Below are 24,949 nucleotides of genomic sequence, written 5' to 3' on the forward strand. Positions count from 1 at the left end.
TTTAGCTGGCCCCTGTATTCAAAGAAAATTTGTCAAGCCCTGCCCTAATCTATCTGAGACAAAAAATAGCTGTATATACACTTTCAAGCAGAACTAATTTATACATACATACATATTGTGAGCAGGCAGGCTTTATTACATGCTGGGGACACACAAGTGAATTTCCTGCTGAATCGGCCAAAATTCGCTCTGTTGGTGACCCGACTCCCTCAGCAGAAGTTGCTCATTGCATTGACTTCTGCCAAAGGAGCATATTGGAAATTCCTTATGGTGCTTGCATCCAATCAGCTGCAAGCACCATTCATGTATTCTCTGACAGCGGCCAACCACGCTGTCAGAATACAAAGCTTGCAGCAGGAGATTTGTCCATCCGCGCTGTGTAGATGTAGGATTCCCTTGTATGTTTTTCATTCAGCCTGCAAGTTCAAATGAAAAACATATAAAAGTTCAGTACTAAAGAGGAACCTGTACAGCTGTGCAACACCGAGCTCTCTGGGTTCTGTTGGGGATATTTTCCTTTATTTTCTGCCCCAGAGACTCAACAGGAAGTGAGAAATCTCCAAAGTGAGGAGCAATCCCCTTTTACACAGTGGTAATTAAAACAGACACCCCCATTGGAAGATTTCCTCTCTTTTCCAGTTCCAATGACAACCAAAAATAATGGATTTCACATCTCTTTTTGTCCTAGTGCCCTAATCTCCCCTGTAGGCACACACCCAGCACTAAAAACATGGCAGGGGTTCTAATCCTTCTAGCCTATCCAGAACTAAAAATAAAGAAGTTGTAGCTAGAGACCCCCTTTATTAGGAGTATCAGCTCAGACCCCTCGATGTCTCCTTTGGTGTATTTGTGGGTCCTGTATGTCTTGCACCCTTGTAAAGCTTTGTGTGTTCTCTTGTTTTGCAGCGTATGAAGGCAAGATGAAGCCAGGAAAAGGAAAAGCCAGTTTCACCAAGAGGGACTTTATATACAAGTTCCATGCCGGCTCTCAGAACTTGGTCCTGACCGTGCCCCTCCAGTTCCCTGTCCAGGAGAATCTCGATCACTTACATGGCAGGTTAATGCTGCTGCACGATTTGCCCTGTTTTATAGAGCAAGGTAGGTAGCCAGTGTCAGGGCGGCGAGCTCTCGTACTAAGGCTCTGTGCCGGGTTTTCATTCGCCTTCATCCGTCGCATACAGACAAGTGGCAGCATTTGATACTATGTTGTGCAGAGATCAGGAACTGTCTGTACTGCAGGGTAGAGGGGGAGTTACTGGATGAAACAAAAGTGTGAACTCCCCTCCATCTTTGTTTGTCACATGTACTTAATTAAAGCTGAACTCCAGAATAACCAAATACCGTCTGTATAGAAGAGGCGTGTGTGTTCTTACTTGAATTTTGCGCATAGATGAACCCAGCGTGAAACAACTACTCTGGTAACTGGTCTTGTATCCACCCCCTCCTGTTTCGGCAGGTAGTCTGTAGTGGGTGGGGCTTGCAGGGTCCCTCCCACAGCTTTGCTCTCTTTACAGGCTTTGTGTAGCACAGTGATGATGTCAATGCAATTAATAGGTAATATATGGGTTTGTAATGGCATGTGGTGCACACAAAGTGGATTTACAGGTGAAACTCGAATAATTAGAATATCGTGCAAAAGTAATTGCAGTAAGTGCTGCAAAAGGGGCCCAAACCAAGTACTGAGTACATATGCATGCTTGTACTTTTCAGAGGTCCGATATTGTTCTATGTACAATCCTTGTTTTATTGATTGCATGTAATAATCTACTTTTTTGAGGTTGTGGATTTGGGGTTCTTGGGGTTTTCATGAGCTGTAAGCCATAATCATCACAATGATGACAAATCACGGCTTGAATTATCTTGCTTTGCATGTAATGAGTCTCTCTCATATATTAGTTTCACCTTTTAAGTTGCATTAGTGAAATAAATGAACTTTGCACGATATTCTAATTATTCGAGTTTCACCTGTATGTCCTTTGTGGCTACTGAGAAATATATCTAAATGAGAAAAAAAAATTGTGCCTGGAGTTCAATTTTAAAGTGTGTCTAAACCAAAATACAAAAATGTAATAAAATACAGCTGACCAGTCCTTGGATGTGTTGGGTGCATTGGAATAGCCTCACCATTAACCCTAATAGGTGAGTCATTACCCGCCCCCCGGCGTCCTGATTGGCCAGCTTCCCGACAAACTTGGAAGCCGGGCGGCGGGTCATTACACACACCCCCGGCTTCCTGATTGGCCGGGGAGCCGTCTCCATGCTCCCTGGTGTAATGACTCACAGCCTGGGTTCCTGATACCGGAAGTTCCAGTATCAGGAGCATTTGGGCGAGTACAAGTATTCGCCCAAATATTCGGTATTGGCACCGATACTAATATCGATGCATCCCTACTAATAAGAACGGTAAACTTAACCTACCACTTAACTTGCTCAGACATATTCTGAATGGATGGAGCTGTCATTTACTATGTCAACCAGCAGATGGTGCACTCCTGCAAGAGCACTCATGGCTACTAAGAGGGTAAAACCCTGGCATGGGAGATGACTGGGAAGATACCTAAGGCTCTGTTCACACCTAGGCGTATTGAATATGCGCGTTTGTCGCGCGTTTCGTGATGCGTGTTTCGCGGTAAAAAAATGGGCTACTTGGCTGTATCCCAATGGAAACGCGAGAGAAAAACGCTGCAAAGAAGCTCATGTACCTTTTCAGGCGTAGGCTGTTTTGTAGCGCGTTCAGACGGGCTGAAATACGGAAAGGTGTGAACCATACCCATAGAAAACAATGGGATTTTCATGTTTGAGCGTTTTGTAGAGCGTTCGTAGAGCGTTGAACGCGCTACAAAACGGAAAGGTGTGAACCAGGCCCAAGGGCTGCTTAGAAGACATGGCTAGACCAACCTGTGTGCCTGAGGTATTTCAATTTTTGGACTTGATGGACAGAAATACAATTCCTTTGAAGTGAAGCATCTCCGTTGTATGTATTCCATCTGTGTATTTAGCTGTTTGCCATTTGGCTGGCTGATCTTCCAGAAGCAAGTTAGCAGGCACTGCAGGAGGTGATGGCAGGAGACTGAGTTAAGCTGCTGGGGCTCTGAATGTGAGTCAGAGATGGTGGAAAGGATCACAGGCCTGACTTGATTTAAGGGTTTGGGAGAATTAGAGACAGACTCCGCAAGCAAAGGCATATGAACATGCTTCGAGCCCTTGCAGACCGGGTACTCCAAAATGTGAATGGAAAGTCCCTGGGGACATAAGGGAGGACTCAGTCTCACCCTAAAGAGATGAGGAAGACTCCAATAAAGAAGATTAGGGATGCACCGATACCGGTTTATCGAGTACGAGTACCAATATAATTATTATTTTTTTTTTGGTACTCACCGATACTGGCATCCCGAGGTACCATGGGTCCGGCTTTCTGATTGCCAGGGAAGCTGGTGTTCTATCAAAAAAGAACATCGGCTTAACGTTCCCTTGCGATATTGCGAGGCAGCCTGGCTTCCTGATAATCAGCTGGGTGGAGGTTCATGACATGCTGCCCGGCTTCCTAATTGGTCAGGAAGCCTGGCTGCCTAGCAACAAGTGAGCCAGTTTCCTAGAAAATCAGGAGGCCAGGAGGTGGGTCATGACCCCCCCGCCCGGCCTCCTGATTGGCCGGGAAACCAGCTCCATGCTCCTTCGCGGCACTGACGGTCAGAGGGAATTTCGCTCTGACCGGAAGTTCTGGTATCGGGGAAGGTATCGGAGCATCTTGGCGAGAACGAGTACTCGCCCAAATACTCGGTATCGGTACCAATACCAGTATCTGTATTGGTGCATCCCTAATGAAGACCATATAACAACAGGGGTTCTGGATGGCAGGCTAGTTCTTTCTGAGAATACAAAGTAAACACCCCCCAGAACCACTAGGGTGTTTGGACTGAGGTCACCTGTGGCTCTGTCACAGTAAAGACATATTGTGTCTCCACAGAGATAATGCAACTAGGTCCAATTGTGAGGTAAGGTCTCACGTACTCACTCACCTGGGCAGCTGGTGCTGATGAGTGTTTAAGGCAGCCAAGGGTGACCAGGTCACTATAGGCGGGGAGTGGAAACAGAGTGGAGATCCATGCGTTGCTTCATGATCAGGAGCAGCAGCAGGATGGTGCTTCCTCAGGGCTGAATGGTAATAAAGAGAGTGCAAAGAAAGGACTTGTAATGTCAAGAAACACAGAAGGCTGCGGGCGTTTGATCTCGGTACATTGCATCTGTGGGGGGGAATCTGTTAGGTCAGGGGAGGGAGGAAAAATGAATAACTGTACTACTTGTTTTAAAAGAGAACTATGGCCAATCTTTTTTGGCCATAGTTATCTTAAAGGAGAACTATGGGGTTAGGGCTTTTCCCCATAGTTCTCCTAAGGGTAACGGGAGGACACAAACTAGCATCCCCCTGTCACCCTAAGCTCAGTATACCGCGAGCTACAGGTCGTGGTATACAGAGATGCCGCAGCTGAAACGTATCCCGACAATTATTTCTGGATCCGCCCTGCTGCGTGAGTGAAAGCTGGCTCTGCCTATCTAGAGGCAGAGCCAGCTGTACCCGCCCCCTCCCCGTCCGTTCCGCCAGTCAGTGCTGGAGGATCGGGGAGGGGGAATCCAGTCCCTTCCCTGTCGCCGCTCTGTGCCGTGACAAGATCGAGAAGTGAGCGAACGCCGGTATGTGTTCGCTCACCTCCCGATCTACTGAGCCGACCTGTGACAGTCTCATTGTCACAGGTCGGCTAGAACTATGAGGATGAGTGAAAAGCACTCACCTCATAGTTCTCCTTTAAGGGTCACAGGAGGACATATACTATGTCCTCCTGTGACTCAAAACTCAGTATATAGCAGGCTGTAGCCTGCTATATGCTGACAGCGCAGAGCAATGCTGCAGCCAGCACAGGTCCCGACAATATTTTCGGGATCCACGTCTGATTGACAGCTGGCTCTGCCTATCTAGAGAGAAGGGAGAGACTGACAGTCACTGCTCTCTGCAGGGAGAAGATCGGGAAATGAGCAATGTACTAATTTCCCGATCTATATAGCCAATGTATGGCAGCTTCAGTGTCACACATCAACTCTAAGTATGGGAAAGCGTGTATTTTACTCTCCCCATAATCCTCTTTTAAAGTGTACTCATCCTTTAATGGCCACTTAAAGTTTATATTTCACTTTTTATGTCATGACAGTATCAGGCTGAGCAGGAATCACCAAGATGACTGAACTAAAAATGTGCTCATGTTTACTTCACAAGAAGGTTTTCATAACCCGGCAACTGCTACCTTCCACTCCCGAGATAAAGAATCTTTCTCAAATTAACACCTCTGGAAAACTGAAGTGCTTTTCTTTCTCTAATGACAGATCTAAAAAAATCTCTCTGTCAGTTTGTGGAGGAGGAAACCATTAAAGACTTTGACGGAGAAGCAGAGCAAGCCCTGGAGGCAGTGAGGTCAGGTGAGGTGGATTCTGGGACATTAGCCAACGCCTGGATGAAATCTTATACAGAGGTAAGAAAGAACAGGGGCTGTATATAGCGCAAAGGCGAGAATAGTTGCCAGTCTTACATCGCTTTCACAGCTGGGGTCTTTTTTTTTTTGTATATCAAGCTGGTTTCCTACACTCAACATAGGGAGCCATTTTGGGACACTCTCATGATGATGAAGGTGCCATTGTCATAATTCACAGAGTACTGGCACCATTTTGTAGTTTAACCCCTTCGTGACTGACGACGTACAGTGTACGTCGCCAGCATCGGGGCTGTTTAAACAGACTCCCGGTGAGTTTTGCCGCCGGGACTCTGTTTAAACTTGTAGAGCCGACTGTCGGCTTTACAACAGAAGCGATCCTGGCGACTTACCTGTCGCCAGATCGCTTCTGCGTCCCGAAGAAGGGACCGCCCCCGCCTGACACGGGCTCCGTTGCCCCTCCTACGGGCCCGGGACCGGCGATCTTGGTGTCCGCGGCGAGCTGGGGAGGAGGTCGACGAACTTCCGTTCATCGATCCCCTCCACGTTCTATGGGACCGGGAGCGATGCAGATTGCATCACTTCCGGAACCCTTGACATGGGATATGAGATGGATAAATGCATTTTGGATTGGACTACACTATATGGCCAAAAGCTTCTGACCACTTATATAAGCTTGCTAGACATTCCATTTTAAAACATAAGGATTAATATGGAATTGGCCTGCAATTGTGGCTATAACAGCCTCCACTCTACTTCAAAGGCTTTCCACAAGATTTGGAGTGTACCTGTAGGAAATTGTGCTAATTCGGCCAAAAAAGCAGTTTCATGAGAAGACTGGGCTCACAATCGTTGTTCCATTTAATCAGAATAATTGTGTACAGTAGGCATGAGGTCAGGGCTCTGTGCAAGTCACTAACTAGAGTTCCTTCTCACCAAACTCTTCAAGCCATGGCTTAATGGAGCTGGTTGTATGCACAGGGACACAGTCATGCTAATGCTAGAACAGGAAAGGACCTTTCCAAAACTGTTACACAAGGTTGAAGTGCACAGTTGTCTGCAACGTCTTTGTGTGCTGTAGCGCTAACAGAATCTATTACATTAAACACCTCAATAATTTGGACGTGTGTACACATACTTTTGGCCATATAGTGTATATCATGTCGCAATATATCCCAGGATTCTATTTCTGATTGGAAACATTGTGTAGAGTTAAAGGGACTTAGAATCCAACCAGGTCAATATATCCAAGGTCAAGCCAATGTTGTCTTAGTTATGGCCACTAGATGGCAAAATAGATTTATAATGCAGTTATAGTACATTGTAATTGTAAAGCATAACAAAATTACATTTTATTAGCATATTTGAAAGCGTTACCTCATACTGTCAAAACCTGTGTTCTGATGTCTGGTCGCGTGACCAGGGGGAATCAGACAAAAGGGGAATTACTGTTCAGGCAGAGCTGTTGACTAGCTAGCTGTGCGAAAGCATCAGTTCCTCAAGCCCCTTTTAGAACCACAAGTTCAGTTTCATTAATTCAGTTTCATTAATGTGGCTAAACAGTCTAAATGAGTTTTACCCCCCGAAAAAAATTGGTCTGCTTTAATGCAAAACTGTACATCAGCATACGTGATGTATAAAAAATACATGAAAACAGGTTAAATAATGAAGAAGAGGTCTGTGTTTGGTAGGCTGTAGACAGGGCGATGTCTGACTAGGAGCATGATCGGTGAGACGGAAACCCATCCTAAAGACAATAATTTTCCTTCTTCTCCAGTTTAATCCATGCATGACATAATAGAAGTCACCAGCACTCGAAGAGATGTGCAAGAAGTAAAGCACTTTTTCACATGCGTCAAACAGCCAACTTTTCGGGGCCACGCAGGGTCGCTTCTTCTGGACATAGTGACAACAACAAGTATGCAACTTCAGCTTAAATAGTGAAGCACACAGAATACACCACAGAACCTCCCCATGACGTCATACTGACGTCAAATCCCACCACAATTTGAAAGCAAAAATGAGCATATAAACAGACAAAAAAAAAAAATGTCCCGGACTATGGGAGATGCCGTGCCTCGGTTGGCCTTGTGGGAAATCCGGCCCTGGGTGTCCACATACTTTTTGTCATATAGATAGGTGTAATAGTCAGTTGTCTACAAACATTTGGCCATTCAGTGTATATCATGAGTCGAAAATCCAATTTCTCTCTCTTTCTCTGCTGTAGACAACCCTGGAACATTCCCGTCCGGAGGAGCCCAGCTGGGATGAAGACTTTGCTGATATTTACCATGATCTCATCCATTCTCCAGCTTCGGAGACTCTGCTCAACCTGGAGCACAATTACTTTGTCAGCATCTCTGAGCTGCTGGGGGAAAGAGATGTGGAGCTGAAGAAACTAAGAGAGCGGTACTTTGTTTTTACAGTGTAAACCAGTGTTAGTGTATTGGATTCTTAGATTCCCAAATCAATATTTTTTATTTCTTTTATTGATATAATTATAACATTTAACAATCAATTCTATCCAACATGATGGCTTCATTTTATTGTCAGAGAATAAAATAAGGTTTTTGCTTGTGGCAAGGAAGTATTTTTAAATAGTTGACAGTATTTTCTCGAATAACTAAAAGAAAAAGGAAATGTCTATCCGTTAGTGTATAGTAGCCCAATATGTACTGGAAACTCATTTCAGTGGAGTAGATTAAAACACAAAAAAATAAATACATGAAAACTGTCACATCTCCCAGTTCTGAAATGTCTCCTGACCTTGAAGGAATTAAACTTGTCGGAGTTGAGGCCATTTAATATAATATACTAAAAAATATAAAAATAAAAAAATGAATTGAGAATTTAATAATGATGTACAGAGTTGTTAGACTCAATGTAGCAAATGGCAGGTGCACTTTAACTGCCCCATATCTACACTTTAGAAGGCTGGAAATGTAATTATACTCAGTGTCCCATTCTTCAAGTAAAGGGATGGCAAACCTATGGCATGCATGCTTTTGCGGGGGGGGGCAAATTCATATCACCCGGGACATGCAGGTTTTTTTTTTTACATTTAGCCCTGCTTTCCCCCCACCCCACATCCACCGGCCCCCTCCCCATGCTAAAACTCCTGTATTGGAGGTGACAGGTTCCATAAAGAGAAGCTGTCACCTCCAAATGCTTGTTAGCCCCTGTGTGAGAGCAATAAAGTTAAGTGAAAAAAAAGAAAATAAAATACAGTAAACATTTAAGTAAAAAATAAGAAATAATAATTCAAATTAAAAAAAAAAAGTGATAAAAAGTTAAAATTATTAAAATCAATAAAAACTATAAGAAATAAAATAAGTAAAAGATAAGACAAATTAAAAATGTTGGCACTTTGAGATAAATTGGTTTTGCATTGCAGTTTGAGCACTCCGGCCCAAAAATGTTAGCCATCACTGTTCTAATACAATGGCACTGGTATAATTATTGTTTTTTTTTTCTAAACACAGCCAGGGTGTAGAGATGGGCAAAGTGATGCAGGAACTGGGCAAGTCACTCAGCGACCAAGACGTCAACTCAGTGGCAGCACAGCATTTTGATTCGCAGCAGGTGATTATTAAAGGACACTCGCTGTTTATGCCATATTGTTATAACTGTGGCCAGCTTCTGGCTTGCAGCACTGGGGGTCCCTAGTTCAAATCCTGTTCAGGACACTATCTGCAGAGTTTGCATGTTCTCCCTGTGCTTGTGTGGGTTCCCTCGGGTACTCCAGTTTCCTTCCACACTCCAAAGATATGCTGGTAGGTTAATTGGCTCCTGTCCAAAGTTGCCCTGTGTGCATGTGAGATAGCAACCTTAGATTGTAAATTCTTTAAGGACCGGGACTGATGTGAATGTGCAACTGTAAAGCGATGCGTAAATATCTGGCACTATATAAATACCTGTAATAAATAAATCAAATTAACAAATATGAAGTGTCTGAACTACAACATTGTAATATATGTGTTACAGGGCAAAGCAGCAGGTTCATGTTAAAAAGACCCTGTCACCTTAACGACAAAGCGGCAAAGTTTCTTTAAATCTGATTCATTTTTTTAGAACCAGCCCCTTGTGTTTTCATGTTTTTATTTTACTCTGTATTTCCCAGATTCTGGAAAACAAGTGGATTACAGAGCTGAAACAGTTGTCCACAATCCAGAAGCAGGAGTATCAGGAGTGGGTGATAAAGTTACACCAGGACCTCAAGAATCCCAACAACAGCTTCATCAGGTTAAATTTACAATGTGTGGGAGAATTGTTGGCTGCAGTAACGCAGTAACAAATAGCAGCCAATCAGAACCTACCTTTTTGTTTTCCTTCTGCTGTAAGTTCATGGTTGCTGAAGTGACCTTGAGCCTATAGCAAAAGGGAATTTAGCTGGCATAAGGCATACCGACCTGGCCAGCTGAAAGCGGTTCTATTGTGCTGTATGCCTTATGTGAGGGGCAGGGAAAAGGTTAAATGCACTTTAAGTGGGAAATGCATTCAAATCACAAATCCAGCTAACACTTTTTTTTTTTTTAAAGCAGTTACAGCAACTTTTTTTTTTCTTTTGGAAAAGCAGTGTTATATGGTTTCTCCCTAACCCTGTGACTGTTACTCTGCCTGGACAGATAAGTCTGCATATAAATTTGGAGAAAATATGTATGAAAGCATCTAAAACCAAAATACATGTTTCCATAGTTCATGATCCAATTTTTGAAAATGTCCTGCTACAATTAGTGGGATTTGCCAAGACATCTGCTGGCCGAGACCCTACAGACTATATGAAGTGCTACTACTTGAGAGAAATTTGCCAACCTCTCTTTGAGCACTCCCTATTAGTGGTCCGAAATATTTCTGTGGATCAAAGCTAAGAGATGTAACTATTTTGGGTAAAAAAGAAAAAGTGCTGCAAATGTGGAAAAGAGTCAAGGACCAATGTAGCAAAAACTATTATACTATGGTAACTATATGGGGTATAGTAATCTGTATATTAATTTTGTTCTGTTTGTTTTATTATTTTTGTTTTCACAGTGAAGAAATCAAAGTGCAGCAAAGCCATCTTCAGGAATCCACAGAGGCCAGCCGCTCTTTGTACGAAGAACACGGGCAGCTGGAGGAAAGCTTTACTATTCACTTGGGTAAGGCCTTTCATTTACATAGTGTTGAATGTAGAGGATCCAAAGCAAAGTTTTTATTGGCCGCAATCTGCCTGTGGCTGACATAAAAAAAAAAGTTCATACATGCAGCATATATGTGTGTGTGTCTCCCTTTTCTCCACTGCACCTCACCGCTGGCAGCTACAATATATGGCTACAATTTGGGGACATGTGACCATCACACCTATATGGATTAGCTGGACATCCAGTTCCAAAACCATGGGCATTATAATGGAGCTTCCCCTTCCTTCCCCCTTTGCTGGTCTAACGGCCTCCATTCTTCTGGGAGGGCTTTCCACAAGATTTACGAGTCTGTATGTGGGAATTTGTGCCCATTTAGCCAAAATAGCATTTATGATGACCGGTACTGATGTTGTATAAGAAGACCTGACTCACATTTGGTGTTTCAATTCATCCCAAAAGTGTTCAGTAGGGCTGAGGTCATGGCTTTGCACAGGTTACTCGAGTTCCTCCACACCAAACTGGTCAACCATGTCTTTATGGATCTGGCTTTGTGCACAGGGGTACTGTCATCCTGAAAGAGTAAAGGTCCTTCCCAAAGTGTTGGCACAAGGTTGGACGCTCACAATTTTCTATTTTGTCTTTGTATGATTGAGCAATAACAGTACCCTTAACTGGAAACTTGAACTCAATCATTTTGAGGGCTGTCCACATAGGTTTGCCCATATAGTAGGTGTGACTGTCAATACCTTTTGACAACATAGTGTACAAGTCATACAGATGAACCCTGGCACTCTCTGCTTCCCTAGAGATAGGTTTGCTTCACCCAGTAGTGTAATACCGATGGCAAGTATGTGATCTGCTGCACCAATAGTAAAACCACATCCTAGAGGTATTGGGATGCTAGCATAGACTTACAGCTTTCTTCCAACAACTGATTTTTCTGGGTGCCAGTGATATCTGGGGGAGCTCATATGCACATATTTACAGTATGCTTACGCAAATGTTGCATTTTTTTTGTTTAAATTCGCAGTTCTTCTTTAATTACCAATGCAGTGCTGCCCATAATAATTAGAGGGATTCCAGCTTTCAGTTTCTGAGGAATAAGAAAAATGACATCTAGAATCTAATGATTGGCTGAGATGGGGAACAATCCCACTTTATGGTCTAACATTTTCCTGTTTCTGCAGGGGCTCAGCTGAAAACCATGCACAATTTGAGGCTGCTGAGAGCGGACATGTTAGATTTCTGCAGACACAAACGCAATCATCGAAGCGGAGTCAAACTGCACAGACTGCAGACCGCGCTCTCCTTGTATTCGGCATCGCTGTGTGGTCTGGTCCTGTTGGTTGATAACCGCATTAATTCTTATAGTGGCATTAAAAGAGGTAAACCTGGGAGTGATATGAAAGAGTATCTAAGAACAAAAATGTAATATATTGCAGCTTGCCAGTCCGTAGATGTGGTGGCTGCATTTGTTTTCTTTTTTTTTAGGCTAAGATCATTTTCTGCATGTACAGAAAAATAACAATCAGCAATAAAAATTTTTAACAAAACTGGAGTTTAAATGCCAAAGCCAACATCATGGGTTATTTTATGGTGAGTCTGAGAATAGCCAAGATGGGAGGTAGCGATATTGTACATTTAACATCTATAGGAACGTTATAGTTAGTGAAATACTGCCATCGTTGATCATTGAAAAATGTTAGCTGCCTGGCTTTCTCTGGCTTCATTACTTACCCTGACCCAGAACAAACATGCAGAGTAGACGGTCATAGTTCAAACAGTACTCCTGAACGGCATACTTGTTCCAGGTCTGTGCCTTGGAAAGTACTGAAGCCATTGGCACTAAATAACAGCCAAGTAGCTAGCATTTTCGGAAGGAGAGGTCAGCAATGGCGGCCTACATATTCTCTTGCTTCTTCTACAAGCCTGTGGTTGAAGTCAGATTGTCTCATTACAGTGGTACCTCGGTTCACGAACGCTTCTATTCGCGAACAATTCGGTTCACGAACAGGAAGTTCGGCAAAATTTTGCTTCCGTTCGCAAACTCTTCATCGGGTGACGAACCCAACCGCAGCCATCTTCCCTGCTCTGACACATGGTCGTGGCATTCTCTAGTCGAGTTCGCGGTCTGATCACAGTTTGATTCAGTTTGCCACCAGAATCGTGAAATAAATTAAGTTCGTGAACTCAGGTCTCTTTTAGTCCTAAAATTGCTGCCCTTAGTTTTGAATTTGTCCTAAAATACCCAAAGTGATCTGCAGGGCATTTGTTTTCTTTTGGTATCCAGATTTTGCCACAGTCTGCCAGGAATGCACTGACTTCCATTTCCCGCAGCTGCAGAAGCAGCTGGATGTGGTCCAGCAAGTTGTCCTGTATGCCAGAGCACAGAGGAACCAGAAGGCTAAACACCAGCCAGGTGAGTGGGTATAGTGCAGGCTTGTTTGTCATCACTGGGAGATTATGGCATTTATAACATTTGAGCAGGTTCTTTGCAGGGTCTGTCTCGCCTGTCTATGTATTGTACATTGTCTGCCTATCTGTCCCTATCTCCCTTTTCTTTCTCTCTATCATGCTCTTTATCTCTCGCCTTTTCTCTTTCTTTATATATGTTAGCACAATAATACCATCTTAGAACAGAAGATATTCACATATGCCAAAAACAAAAGACATATTAATTTTTACAGGGAGCCATGCAAATCATTGCTTTATGACTATTCAGCCAGATGCACATCCAGGATCCACACACTGCACTGATGATGGCTAAAATGCCTGAATGAAGCTGTAATGTAGTTTGGAAAAAGTGGTTCTATAATAGACTATATTTGCATTATACACCGGCAGTTGGGGATGTGCATCTGGCTGATGGGTCATAAAGCAGTTATTTGCATGGCTTCCTGTAATGGCTCCACCCACACTGATGAAGTAAGTGGAAGTTATGTTATGTTGGGCTTTGTCATGGAATGAGACATGTGAATACCTTCTGTTTTAAGAAGACTTTACTGTGCTATGCATTGATTTGGTTGGAGGACTGTTTGCTTTGGTCCGTTCTCACCATGTTCCTGTACTGTTATACTGTTCATACATATATATGTTAGAAAAAGTGTGCCCGTTTCACAAGCTTGTGGAGCATTGATGAGTGTTAGAGTGGAGTGTATTGTGCAGGTGGTGGGGACAGATCAGAGGCTTATGGAGTGGAGTAAGCTAGCTGGGGCGGGAGTCACTGTGACTGGGAAATAATTTGCTATGACGGGTAGAAGGTGCCTGGGAGGGATGAGCTGTAATGGTGGGTGAGGTGAATTGGAAGGGATGTTTGCTGTAATTTAGGGAGGGATGATCTGTGAATGGGGCATAATGTTGGTGATAAGGGATGCACTGTGACTAGAGAGGGATACACTGTAAAAAATCTCCTAGCAATTACCACTTGGTCATCTACCTAGGAGTTTTTCTGACAGGCTTAGGAGAGGCTGTGTACAGGTATGCCATTCAAAAGAAGCTTCTATGTGAAAAAAAAAAACTGTTCAGTGTTTTTAATGTAGTAGGATTGCTGGAATGCATGGCAAATTGTTTAGTATTGGTGAACTAACCCTTTAATCACTTTCAATTTGTATAACGGTTAGTTTTGGTGTATTATAAATATTAGCTTAGCCATCATAATAACTATGAACTATTTTTTTATATGGTAAGAAGTGGGGATGCTGGTTTTTCATTATCTGTGCAGTACTAGTATCGGTGCATCCCTAGTAAGACGTTCACTATCCCATACATAGTATTTATGGGTTATATTAGTACACACTTAATATTGATATGAACAAATAGCATTCCATGGGGTATAGGCAAGTGTAGCTGTGTAAACATCATTGTGGGATGGATGGTTTGGTGGGTCACTGTCCACTTTGACCTATGGAAATGTTGAACTACAGTCTCCTTTTATAACCGTTTTCTGACCTGGAATCCTTTCTGGAGTGTCAGGATTTGCTCTTTTGTATATCTTGCATACCAGGTACAGTTTTTTCTGAATGAGACATCTAGAAGTAAAATAATATTTTTACTATTCCAGTGTTAATTCTAATCCTGTATCCTATTATTTCATTTGAAACAACAGACATAACTAATGGTATGTGCATCATTCCAAGGTTGACAATAGACAACCAAGCCTTGTTCCCAATTGTAAGCATTGCTTGGGGTTTGTGTTCTCTTAGAGGGTGATAATAATGGCAGATGGAGGCAGTCAGGTAGAGTTTTCAGCTTCTATATGCAAGGATCAAACTGGCTTAAACCTTGTATGCAGAAGAATAAAAGAGCAAGGTACCATGTGTGTGGTTGTCTCTGTTGGGTTAACGTGACATTAAAGGTGAAAAAAATCCCCCCCATGGCTTCTGTGAGCACTTACTTTATTTGATGCCTCTTGCTGCGATCATCATCTTCCTTCCACTCGTTTCTGACAGTCCCCCCAGCGCTGGTGCCGGTCTCTGATTCACCACAGACTCCTCATGTCCCACGGTGTTTATCCGACGTGCGCACTCCCGGCTGCCTCCATTGAGCTTCATTGTCTGTTTTCTCCCCTCTACTGCGCATGCGCCCGCACACTTCTTCTTCACAGCTATTCGGGAGCCGGGAGTGCTTCTGCTGGGTGTGAGCGGCGCTGGAACAGGTAAGTAATTAGGTATTTGCCTAATTTAATTTTTTTTTTTTTTTAAATAATGGGGCATATATCTACTGCTTGCTAGCAGTAGATATATGCCAAAAAATAAGATACTTTAATTGTACTTTAAGAATTCAGCAAATCACAGGGTTCCGCCCTCTGGGCTGAAGGACAGGCACATATCTACATGGTTTGCCACCAGGGTTTGCCTGATGGGCAACACAGGATAGTTGCCTCCAACGTGTTTGGAGAACAGTTGTTCTTATATCCATTCATACAGGTTTTCATTGACATTATACACCTGCCATCCTCCTATATGTGATTCGAAAGGCTCAGATGACATCCTCTCTGGGAGGAGACAGAAATTAGTTTTGTAGGGACAATTTAACCAAATGTTGTTGTCCTGCTGAAGCAGTGTATGAGTGGTGTTCCTCTATAACAGTTTTTACCTGGAGTGGCGCTTCAGGTGAAAGTTAATATTTTTCTGGTCCAGGTAAAGCCAAGGAGTTCTAGGAGGATGCCACCACACTGGTGGATCAGAAGTAAATTTCATGTTAATCTGGAACCCCCCTTGAAGAGTCTGAATAGCCCCTTATATGAGAACTCCAATCAGGACGAAAATTGCAAAACTGTTAATTTATACTTGGAATTTTTTTTTTTAGTTTACTAAAGTTTGCAAATTCCAACAAGAGAACAAGAATTTGCAGTCCACGAATGCTTGCAGCATGGTGTGTCCATTGCCTGATTGCATGGTGTTCAATGATTAGTTGCATTTACTAACCATGGGGTGGGGTTCCCAATCGGTCTTTTCTCTCCCCAGCAGACCTAAACCATCACTTTCATCTACCAAAATGTTTTTTAACGCAAACACGAGTAAAAAAAAAACATATTCAGTAAATGTATTTAATCCTTAAAGGGGCTTTGTCATAAAAGCTAAATACAATAATGGGGAGATTATTTTGGAAGCAGTCGTTCCCCCAACTCAAAACTACCAGCTATGTCCAGTGCAGTGATTCCATGATAAGTTCAGCTTCACTGCCCTAGACCCTAGTACACAGTAGTGAGTCGGGAATGACTGCATTGACCTGAGCCTTCTAACACAGAACATTTTGTCTGATTCCCTTTAATTGTGTATCTGTATAAAATTGATGTTTACTAAGAATTTAGCATCATTGCCATCTAGGGGGTCATGGATCCAGCGCTTGTTAAGGACACTATCTGCATGGAGTTTTTATGTTCGCCAATTTTCTCCCACAAACATCTTAGTAGGTTAATGAGCTTCCACCCAGAGGCCATCTTGAAGCCCTGGTTATTGTGGTTATGAGGAAATTATATACACCTAAAAATAAAGGTCAACTCATTGGATTGACACTAGGATAGTATCAGTGTTTCCTAAATGGAATTTTATTGTGTGCGTGCTATGTGAATTAAAGCAGAAGTGAAAATCACTCATCCTCATAGTTCGAGCTGACCTGTGACAATGAAACTGTCATAGGTTGGCTCAATAGATCGGGAAGTGAGCGAACACATACTGATGCTCGCTCACTTCCCGATCATCTCCCTGCAGAGAGCGGTAACTGTCAGTCAGGCTCCCTGCAGGGATTCCCCTCCCCACTCCGATCCTCCAGCGCTGACTGGAGGAACAGACGAGGAGGGGGAGGATACAGCTGGCTCTGCCTCTAGATAGGCAGAGCCCGCTGTCACTCAAGCAGCTGGGTGGATCTCAACAGCATTGTCGGGATCCGGCCCGGTTGCGGCAGGCCCAGTTTACCACAAGCTGTAGCTTGCGATATACTGAACTTTGGGTCACAGGAGGACGCTACTATGTGTTCTCCCGTGACCCTTAAGCGAACTATGGGGAAAAACACTTACCCCATAGTTCTCTTTTAAGTGTAGATACTAACTCTATTTCTGCAGAGAAGTTCCTAAAATATGCTAGCATATACCTGCACATTGTTTCCTGCCCCCTAAAATGGGCCCTTAATCATCCTTGTGCAGTCCACATAGGTCTCAGCTTCAGCTCCAAGTAAAAGCCTTGCCATCCCCCCCAGGTGTCCAACAATTCAGTGAGCATGCTGTCATTGGCTTCTGTGCCACCATCATTGGATTGTGTGTGTGATAGAACATTAAATCTAAGCTGAAGTTCAGGCTGATGACCTGATCAATGGTCCTTCATGGATGAATTACAAACAAAATTATTTGCAGGGCTTGCACCCATTTACTATATGTTTCTTTAAGGCACAAGTGTTGTAAACAGCCTAACCCCATGACGTGAATATATATCAGCACATAACAAAATGAACACACATCTATATTTATCTGTGTCTGTATTTGGCGTGTCATCTGCTCTCTGCTGCTCTATAAATTGAAGTGCTGCTGGGGCACTCCTAAATACAGCCAGCAGCTTTTACTAAGTACTATGAAAAAAAATGGTCGGCATAACAATTTCAGTCATTTGGCAGCACTTCCCAGATCCGAACTAAAAGGAACTCGCTGGACTCGGATAATCCTTTTTGCTTTGCAGTGTGTTCCAGACCAGCCATAAGTGCAAAGAGATTTGTCACGTTGAATCTTTTTTTCAGAGCAGCCACAATTTATTGCACTGTCCGCAGTTTGTAACCGTTCCTCCAGGATTTGGATGGCATGCGCCCAATCCAGCCACTTACAGTCAGATCAGAGATCGTCTATATGCTTTTAGGCTCTTCATGTCTCTAGCCGACACTCCCTGGACTGTCCTGCTCGGGGGACAGTTGCTTGATAGTGCACGCATGGCCAACCACTGCCTATTATCTGTAGGCAGATTTAGTTTAGTGTATGTAACTCGATTTCCCCCTTTACATGTAGATGTATCTATGCTCTCTAAAGAGAGCAGCTGTAACATGAGGAAGCAAAGCCCTGCTCCTTTACCAAGATGGCAGCCTCCACACAGAGACACAGTGCAGAGCAAGTCATGGTGAGTCAATAATTGGGAAAAGAGCAACTGCAGTGAGTCTACAGGTAATACTGGTGACTAGTCTTTCACCCCCCACTTGCCATTTTCTGGTAACAGCTTCCTCTTTGAAAGATGAAAGTTCCCAATCCTGTAGGATTCATGGTTTCATCTTCACAATCAACCTAAATGAGCACGCTGCCTGAACTAATAATGCCTTTATCTCGGCAGCATAAGCTGGGCATGATGTTGGTTGTTCAGAAATTTGCTTCCTGCTTCTTTTTTTTGAGTTAAAGGGCCACTGCATCCAAGACATGTGCATCAGATTTTTTTAGCAACTGGATCTTAATGCAGCTAGTTTTGGAAACCTTTTATGGCACAGGACAGCCTGGCACTGTAGGCGCAGCAAAAGAGAAGTGTAGCTCTGCATGGATTACCTTTAATGTTAGGGTTTTGGTTAGGTGTTGAGCTTAGGGGTTAAGTTTATATTTAGTGTTTAGTGAGTTAAGTGTTGGGTTTAGTTTTAGGTTTAAGGTTCGGGTAAGTTTAATGTTTAGGATGAGAATAGAAAAGTTTATAAGGCTTTTTGTGAGCGGAAGAGGGGGAGGGCGCGACTCTATTGGGAGAGTAAAATGTACTCTTCCCGATAGTTTAAGCTGGTGTGTGTAGCTGTCACACGCTGGCTCTATAGCTTGAGAACTGAGCAAACACAAACCGTTGATCACTCACCTTACGGTATCTTCCCCCCTCTCTCCTCTCTTTTCCTCCTGTGCTCATTGGAGGGACAGATAGGGGAGGGGGCAGGCACAGCTGGATCTGACATCTGGCTCCGCCTCTCTAATCAGGCAGCGGGTTGAATTCTAACAATATTGTCGGGATCTTTCCTGGTTGCAGTGCGACTCTGCGCTGTCTGCATATAGCGGGCAGTATTGGGCAAAAGAGATCGAAAGCCAAAAAAAAAGTTTGGTTATAGTTCTCTTTTAACAAAAGCCAGAACAGGGGTAGCTCGCGGCTTAACGTAATATCGTGCAGGAATAAAACTAAAAAATTTTTTGCATCCATAGTTCCTCTCCGGACGTAATTTAAAAAGTACTTTTTTCTGTAGTTCCACTTTAAAAGTACATTTATATTTAACTGCCTTTAGTACTGTTTTTTTATATCTGTCTGGAATTTAGCTATATCCAAGCACTAGAGGCTGCACATTGGAAGCACCTTGTGTGTTGGCTTTGAGTCTGAAGGAAGAACAATTCTTGCCGCCTATAGCAACCAATCACATTGGTTCATACTGTACTGCCAAGATGAAAGAATTTCATTCAACTATTCTCTCTTCAGATAATTTAATACTTGAGGCTTTGTGTTGTAGGGGAGTCATATGACCAGTCACATGACTGCAAGTTAATGGTCCATACTTTCAGGGGGTTCCATATTTGTCTTCATTTGATGTTTGCCACATATATTTAGACGCTCGCTGTGGCATGTGAGGAACCTCTGGTATCGTGTGTCCCATGAAAATAAAATTTAATAAAATGCCATTCATCTAAATCCTCAAAGCCAAGGCTGTTTCTCTAATTATCCTTCTGTCATCATATTAACTGTACATAAATATAACTGTAAATGATTTTTCAAAGAACAGGCCCTCCTCATGCACAAAGGTTCAGAATGCTTGAAGTAAGTCGTCAGGACAAAAGTAAAGGAGCTGACTTACTTTTAAAGGTGCAGTTTTCTTCCTTCTACGTTCCTTCTAAGTTCATATGAGAACCTTATCTTTATTGTATGAGCTACTAAGCCTATCAATAATAAATATAGAAAATGAACTGCGCCAATAAGCAAGCTAACAGCTATAAGGCACTGGAGTGTACACCCACTGTGAGTGTGTATACGTGAAAAATGAATAACTAAATGTGCCGAGCTACAACAATGATCAGATATAAAGAGATTTATGAAGATTTAAAGACTTTACACCTGATTGATTTTTTTCACTGACATTTGTTTGAGTCACTTTTTTCATACTCTTTATATCTGATCATTGTTGTAGCTCGGCACATTTAGTTATTCATTTACTAAGCCTATCAATTCACCTTATAATGGAGATGAACAGAGGCAGAAATGTTTAAAGTCCAGCCTGTTTAACAACCATGGCTACCACCATAGATCCAATGGAGAAATGAGTGTAGACAAGAAGGGACAAGAAGTGTGTTATTTGCAGGATCCCGGGTGAAAGTAAAGGGAACATTAGCGGTCTAGACAGACCCCTGATATTTCCCTTTTAAAATAGAAAAAGAGATTGAGAACACTCTCAATCTCTTTTTCTGCAGCCCCTGTTATAAATGAACAGGAATCCTCTATACTGAGTGTTCCTGTCCATTCACAACTTGTGGACATAGTATGTTTACTGTATCCACAATCATGAATGAACGGGCAGTTATGTAGAGCCCTTCCTATTCATCTTAATTGGGGACACTGTCAACATGCTCTGTCCTCAATTATTTACAATCAGTCAGCGATCTCTGATCACTGACTGCTTGTACCTGCTCTTCGTCCTGACTCGCTGTCACAGGAGGCTGAACAGGCAGTGTGGGGAGGAGAGCTATGTCTCCTGTGACAGCTGACTCCTCCCCCACACTGCCGGCCCAGTTCCCTGTGACAGATGTCTCTGCCCCCACACCGCTCTCCTGATCTGTCACGGACAAGCGGGGTGGTGCGTGCTCTTGTGACACTCCGGCCGCTGACGGCGCTCTTCTCCCCGGGACCGCTCGTCCTCCTCTGACAGTTTCTCTTGACGCTGCACTGTGTCAGAGGGGGCACAGAGCAGCACCCAGCGGGGAGGAAACCAGGCATGGAGCGCATTTTTGGCCGAAAGATTGCACTTTCTGCATTTTGCCAAAAGTGCTACTTTTGGCCGATATGTTTTGTCGGACAAAATTTCGGTGCATCCTTAATTGTAACAACACATTGCATCCTTTCACAAAGCACACCAGCAGGCGTTAACTGATGTGAACGAGCCCTAAGTGCTGTTTATAGAGGTGGTAGAAGGAAGGCTCAGACCCTCCTTAGAGCAGGGGACCTGGTTCCTCGTGCTCCTGCACCTTCACAAACAAGTGTCTGTTGGCAGTTTGCATATGGGTGTGGGTTATGATCCCAGGATTTTGCCCAAGCCCACTAACAACTGTGACGGACACACTCCCCTCCCTCTCCCAACCAGTTGTAACCATGGCATTCCCCACCCTGCAGCTACACATCACAAAAGGGCTGGCAATGCCCTTGCCGCATCTGATTGGGATGCTAGGGGGGTGTTTCAGTCACCGTTTTGCATGGTCTTGGGTGAACTGGGTTTGCAGCAAGCCCAGCAATAGTTGTGTAGCCTAAGGTTATCAACAGCCTTCAGATATTATTCCCGAGCCTTTTGTAGTCTTGCTTACCAGGGATGGTATCCCCCCCCCAGTAGATTGCTGAGATACTTGCAGTTTTCTCAGTGTCCTCCTTTAGTCCATGACCTGCCACAACCTCCTCAGCAGCCCCATACCTCAGGGATAATCCGGGCTTCTATCCGTAACCCTACCTCATTCCTCAAAAATACAGTTCTTCTAAATGCACCCTGGGGTGTTTTGTGCACTGTTAAGGATTATAAAGAGCATGTTGCGGGTGCCAACAATCCTCCCAGCAAGTAACTCTATCAGCCTCCTCCTCATATAGAGCGACCCTTTTACTCATCCGCTGATAGCTTTTCATGTATATCAGGGATGCTGTGGCATGTTGCTTTTTGATATGAAGACAGATCTAAGCTTAAAACTCACTTGTCTGTGGCTAGGAGACAGCACAGGGCCTGCGATGGGAATTAGGTCATTCTCTAGGGGATTGTGTTTCTGGACTGGCTATTGCACACATTTGCTTCTTCCAGAGATTCAATGCAAGCTGATGACAGGTACTTAATAATGGCCAAGATCATGTGTTCTGAACACTACAGGCATTTCAAATGGGCACAGTGTGTTAGATGAGATTGGCAGGCAGGGGCCAATGCATATAATATATATTAATAGTATTTTAAGATCAGTGCAAGTTGCTAATTCCTCAAATGGTAGTTTAATAATAAAGGACTGAAGATTTTGGGCCTGCGGATGAGGAAGGAGCAGCAAGGAAGTTCCAGAGAGGTGACTATTAGGGGGTTGGGGGATGCCCTATGCAGAGACACTGTCCTTTTTGTCCTGCATGGATAAAGCACTAATAACCATTGTTGCCTGTGATCTCCCTGCAGCTGATCTTTTCCCTATGACTGACTTACTATGCCTTGTTTTGCACTATGTCTCTGTGTAGGGGCAGCCATCCTGGTAGAGGCAGGGCTGTCTCATATCAGAGCTGCTCTCTGATGACTAGTGATCTGATGACCCATGAAAGTGATATTATAAATGGTTTTTATGCTATTTCAAATGCTGATGAAATCACTTACAATGGATGCTGTTCCTTGATGTTTAAAAGTTTTAGCTTCATGGAGAATCAGCTGGTCCCCTGAGCAGTGTCCTTTATACCTTGTTTTAGGGTGACTCATTTCCCTTGCAGGGTCCTATGAAGCCACCCTTGTGTGTGCCAATAAGCTGTGTGTGTCTCCACAAATACACAGGCATAGCAAGGCAAGCCCATCTCACCCTCCCTGCTCCCCCCTCTGCCCTCCTCCTTCCTACTCCAAGCTAGTACAGGGGTGTGGAAATGTAAAAAAAAACTACATGTCCTTCATGACAATCTACTTGTCCTGATACAAAAAAAATAGGGATGCACCAATACCGGTTTTTCAGTATCGAGTACCGACATTTTGCTTTCGGATCTCGCCGACACTGAATACTAATACCGGTGCTTCCGCTGACATAGAGCAGGCTTCCCTGGTAATCAGGGAGCCGGGGAGCGGGTAATGACATCCCGCCCGGTTTCCTGATTGCCACGGAAGCCTGCTCCATGTTGTTTGGCCTGCTTGATTGTGATTGGCCTGGAAATCTGCTTCCTGGCCAATCAGGAAGCCGGGCGGCGAGTAATGACCCGATTGACCGGGAAGCTGGTTCAATGCTGATTGGCCAGGAAGCCGGCTTTCCAGCCAATCAGCAAACAGGCCGGCTTCCCGGCCAATCAGAAAACCAGGAGGCAGTTCATTACTTACGGCACGGCTTCCTGATTGCACGGGAAGCTGGCTCCCCTACGACACTACCAGTCAGAGGATATTTTCATCTCGAAGTAAGTTCCAATATCAGGGAAGGTATCGGAGCATTTGGGTGAGTACGAGTACTCGGCCAAATACTCGGTATCGCAATGATACTATTATCGGTGCACCCCTAATCCAAAACATATTTGACTGTGCTAAATAGCGCTTCTCACTGGTCAGCGCAGTCATCTGACCACTGTGCTTGCAATTTGCGAGCGAAAATTCAAAATGCATAGGGGAGGACTGCGCTGGACAGCACTACGGGGGACAGAGTACACCCATACTGGCGGAGGGGAGGGATTGTTCGCCGAATGGTAAGTATAGCCAGGGGGTGGCGGTTTGGGAGAGACGGGGCCAGATTTCATCGGGTAATTTTATTTTTCCATATTACCTGGGAAAATGAACTTACCCTTTAATGCACATTGTGTGTGTGAATTCTGAGAGAACTCTGCTGCCTGGCTACCACCATGGAATGGCGGCGTCAATCTCAAAGCACATGCAGAATGTCCTAAGCATGCGTTATTTGCATGCAGATTGCGGGGGTAGCGGGATTGGTTTTAATTTTTTTTTACTTTTACTTTTTATATATTTTCTTATCTTTTCCTTTTTTTAATAACTTTTTAATTTTTTTTTTATTTATTTTCTTTTTCCACTAAATGTTATTCCTATCACATAGGGGATCAAATTCCCCCTGTGATAGTTTGGAGGTGACAGGTTCTCTTTATGGAACCTGCCCTCCAACAGATGTTCTGTGCAGTTCCTGACAGCCGAGACAGGTGGCGCTGTGATTACAGCGCCGCGGTCTCAGAGAACACACAGAGAGCCCGTAGAGCAGAAGTTCTTCGTCTGCTCTACGGGCTCTATGGCAGAGCCGTTGTGACGTAGTTTTCGGGGTCCGCCAGGAGAGCGGGGAACCCCGAAAACCACGACACGGGGTGCAGGCAGACACAATCGCCGCTGCTCAATTTGATACAAGTGATCTAATTGGATCACTTGTACTAAATGAGCGGCGGCTCCACAATGTACATTCAGCTCTGCTTGTCCGGAGCCGGGCTAAATGTACATAAAAACTACTCGTCCGGCGCCTGAAACTGCATGTCCCGGGTGTCGGGCAATAGGAATTCCACACCCCTGTAGTAGATGGACAGCTGCTGCAGACTGCTCTGTCCCTTGTGAGCTTTCTACTGGACAGGAAGTTCAGGGAAGCGGAGATGAGAGAGTTGGAGACATCTGTTCAGAAACATCATGACTGTAAGTGCTTGGGCAAAAAAGTAAAGAAATACTTTACTGGGCAATGTATGTTTGCTTCTTCTGGATTCATTATTGAAAAAAGTTAGAGAGTTTAACCCCTTCATGACTGAGGCCCTTTTTTTCAATTTTTGCACCCATGTTATATTCCACATTTTAGGCCTGAAAATGACGTAAAACCCCCCAACATTATATATTTTCTGAATGCCAAGACCCTATAGAATAAAATGGTGGTAGTTGAAAATTTTTATGTTGCGCAATATTAGCGCAACTCCTTATTAAACCCCAAAATTTAGTGACAAATTTAATTAAATGCCCCAAAACACAACAAATTACCCATTTTTT

The 24,949-nt window shown here is 43.7% G+C and overlaps 1 protein-coding gene across 1 annotated transcript in view; it reads left to right on the forward strand.

The window, feature by feature from the left end:
• Window positions 1–904: 904 nt before the first annotated feature.
• The window catches only part of CUNH12orf4 (chromosome unknown C12orf4 homolog), a 39,435-nt gene continuing 15,390 nt past the window's right edge, over window positions 905–24,949 (forward strand). Inside the window, exons 1-8 of the mRNA XM_018557810.1 lie at window positions 905–1,098; window positions 5,377–5,522; window positions 7,708–7,889; window positions 8,963–9,062; window positions 9,601–9,722; window positions 10,509–10,615; window positions 11,785–11,982; window positions 12,888–13,016. Coding sequence (XP_018413312.1) covers window positions 921–1,098; window positions 5,377–5,522; window positions 7,708–7,889; window positions 8,963–9,062; window positions 9,601–9,722; window positions 10,509–10,615; window positions 11,785–11,982; window positions 12,888–13,016 — 1,162 coding nt within the window. The 5' untranslated portion in view covers window positions 905–920. The remainder of the gene's footprint in view (window positions 1,099–5,376; window positions 5,523–7,707; window positions 7,890–8,962; window positions 9,063–9,600; window positions 9,723–10,508; window positions 10,616–11,784; window positions 11,983–12,887; window positions 13,017–24,949) is intronic.

This window comes from Nanorana parkeri, unplaced genomic scaffold, assembly GCF_000935625.1.
Source record: "Nanorana parkeri isolate BGI_ZX_2015 unplaced genomic scaffold, ASM93562v1 scaffold14, whole genome shotgun sequence".
In the NCBI taxonomy this organism is placed as follows: domain Eukaryota; kingdom Metazoa; phylum Chordata; class Amphibia; order Anura; family Dicroglossidae; genus Nanorana; species Nanorana parkeri.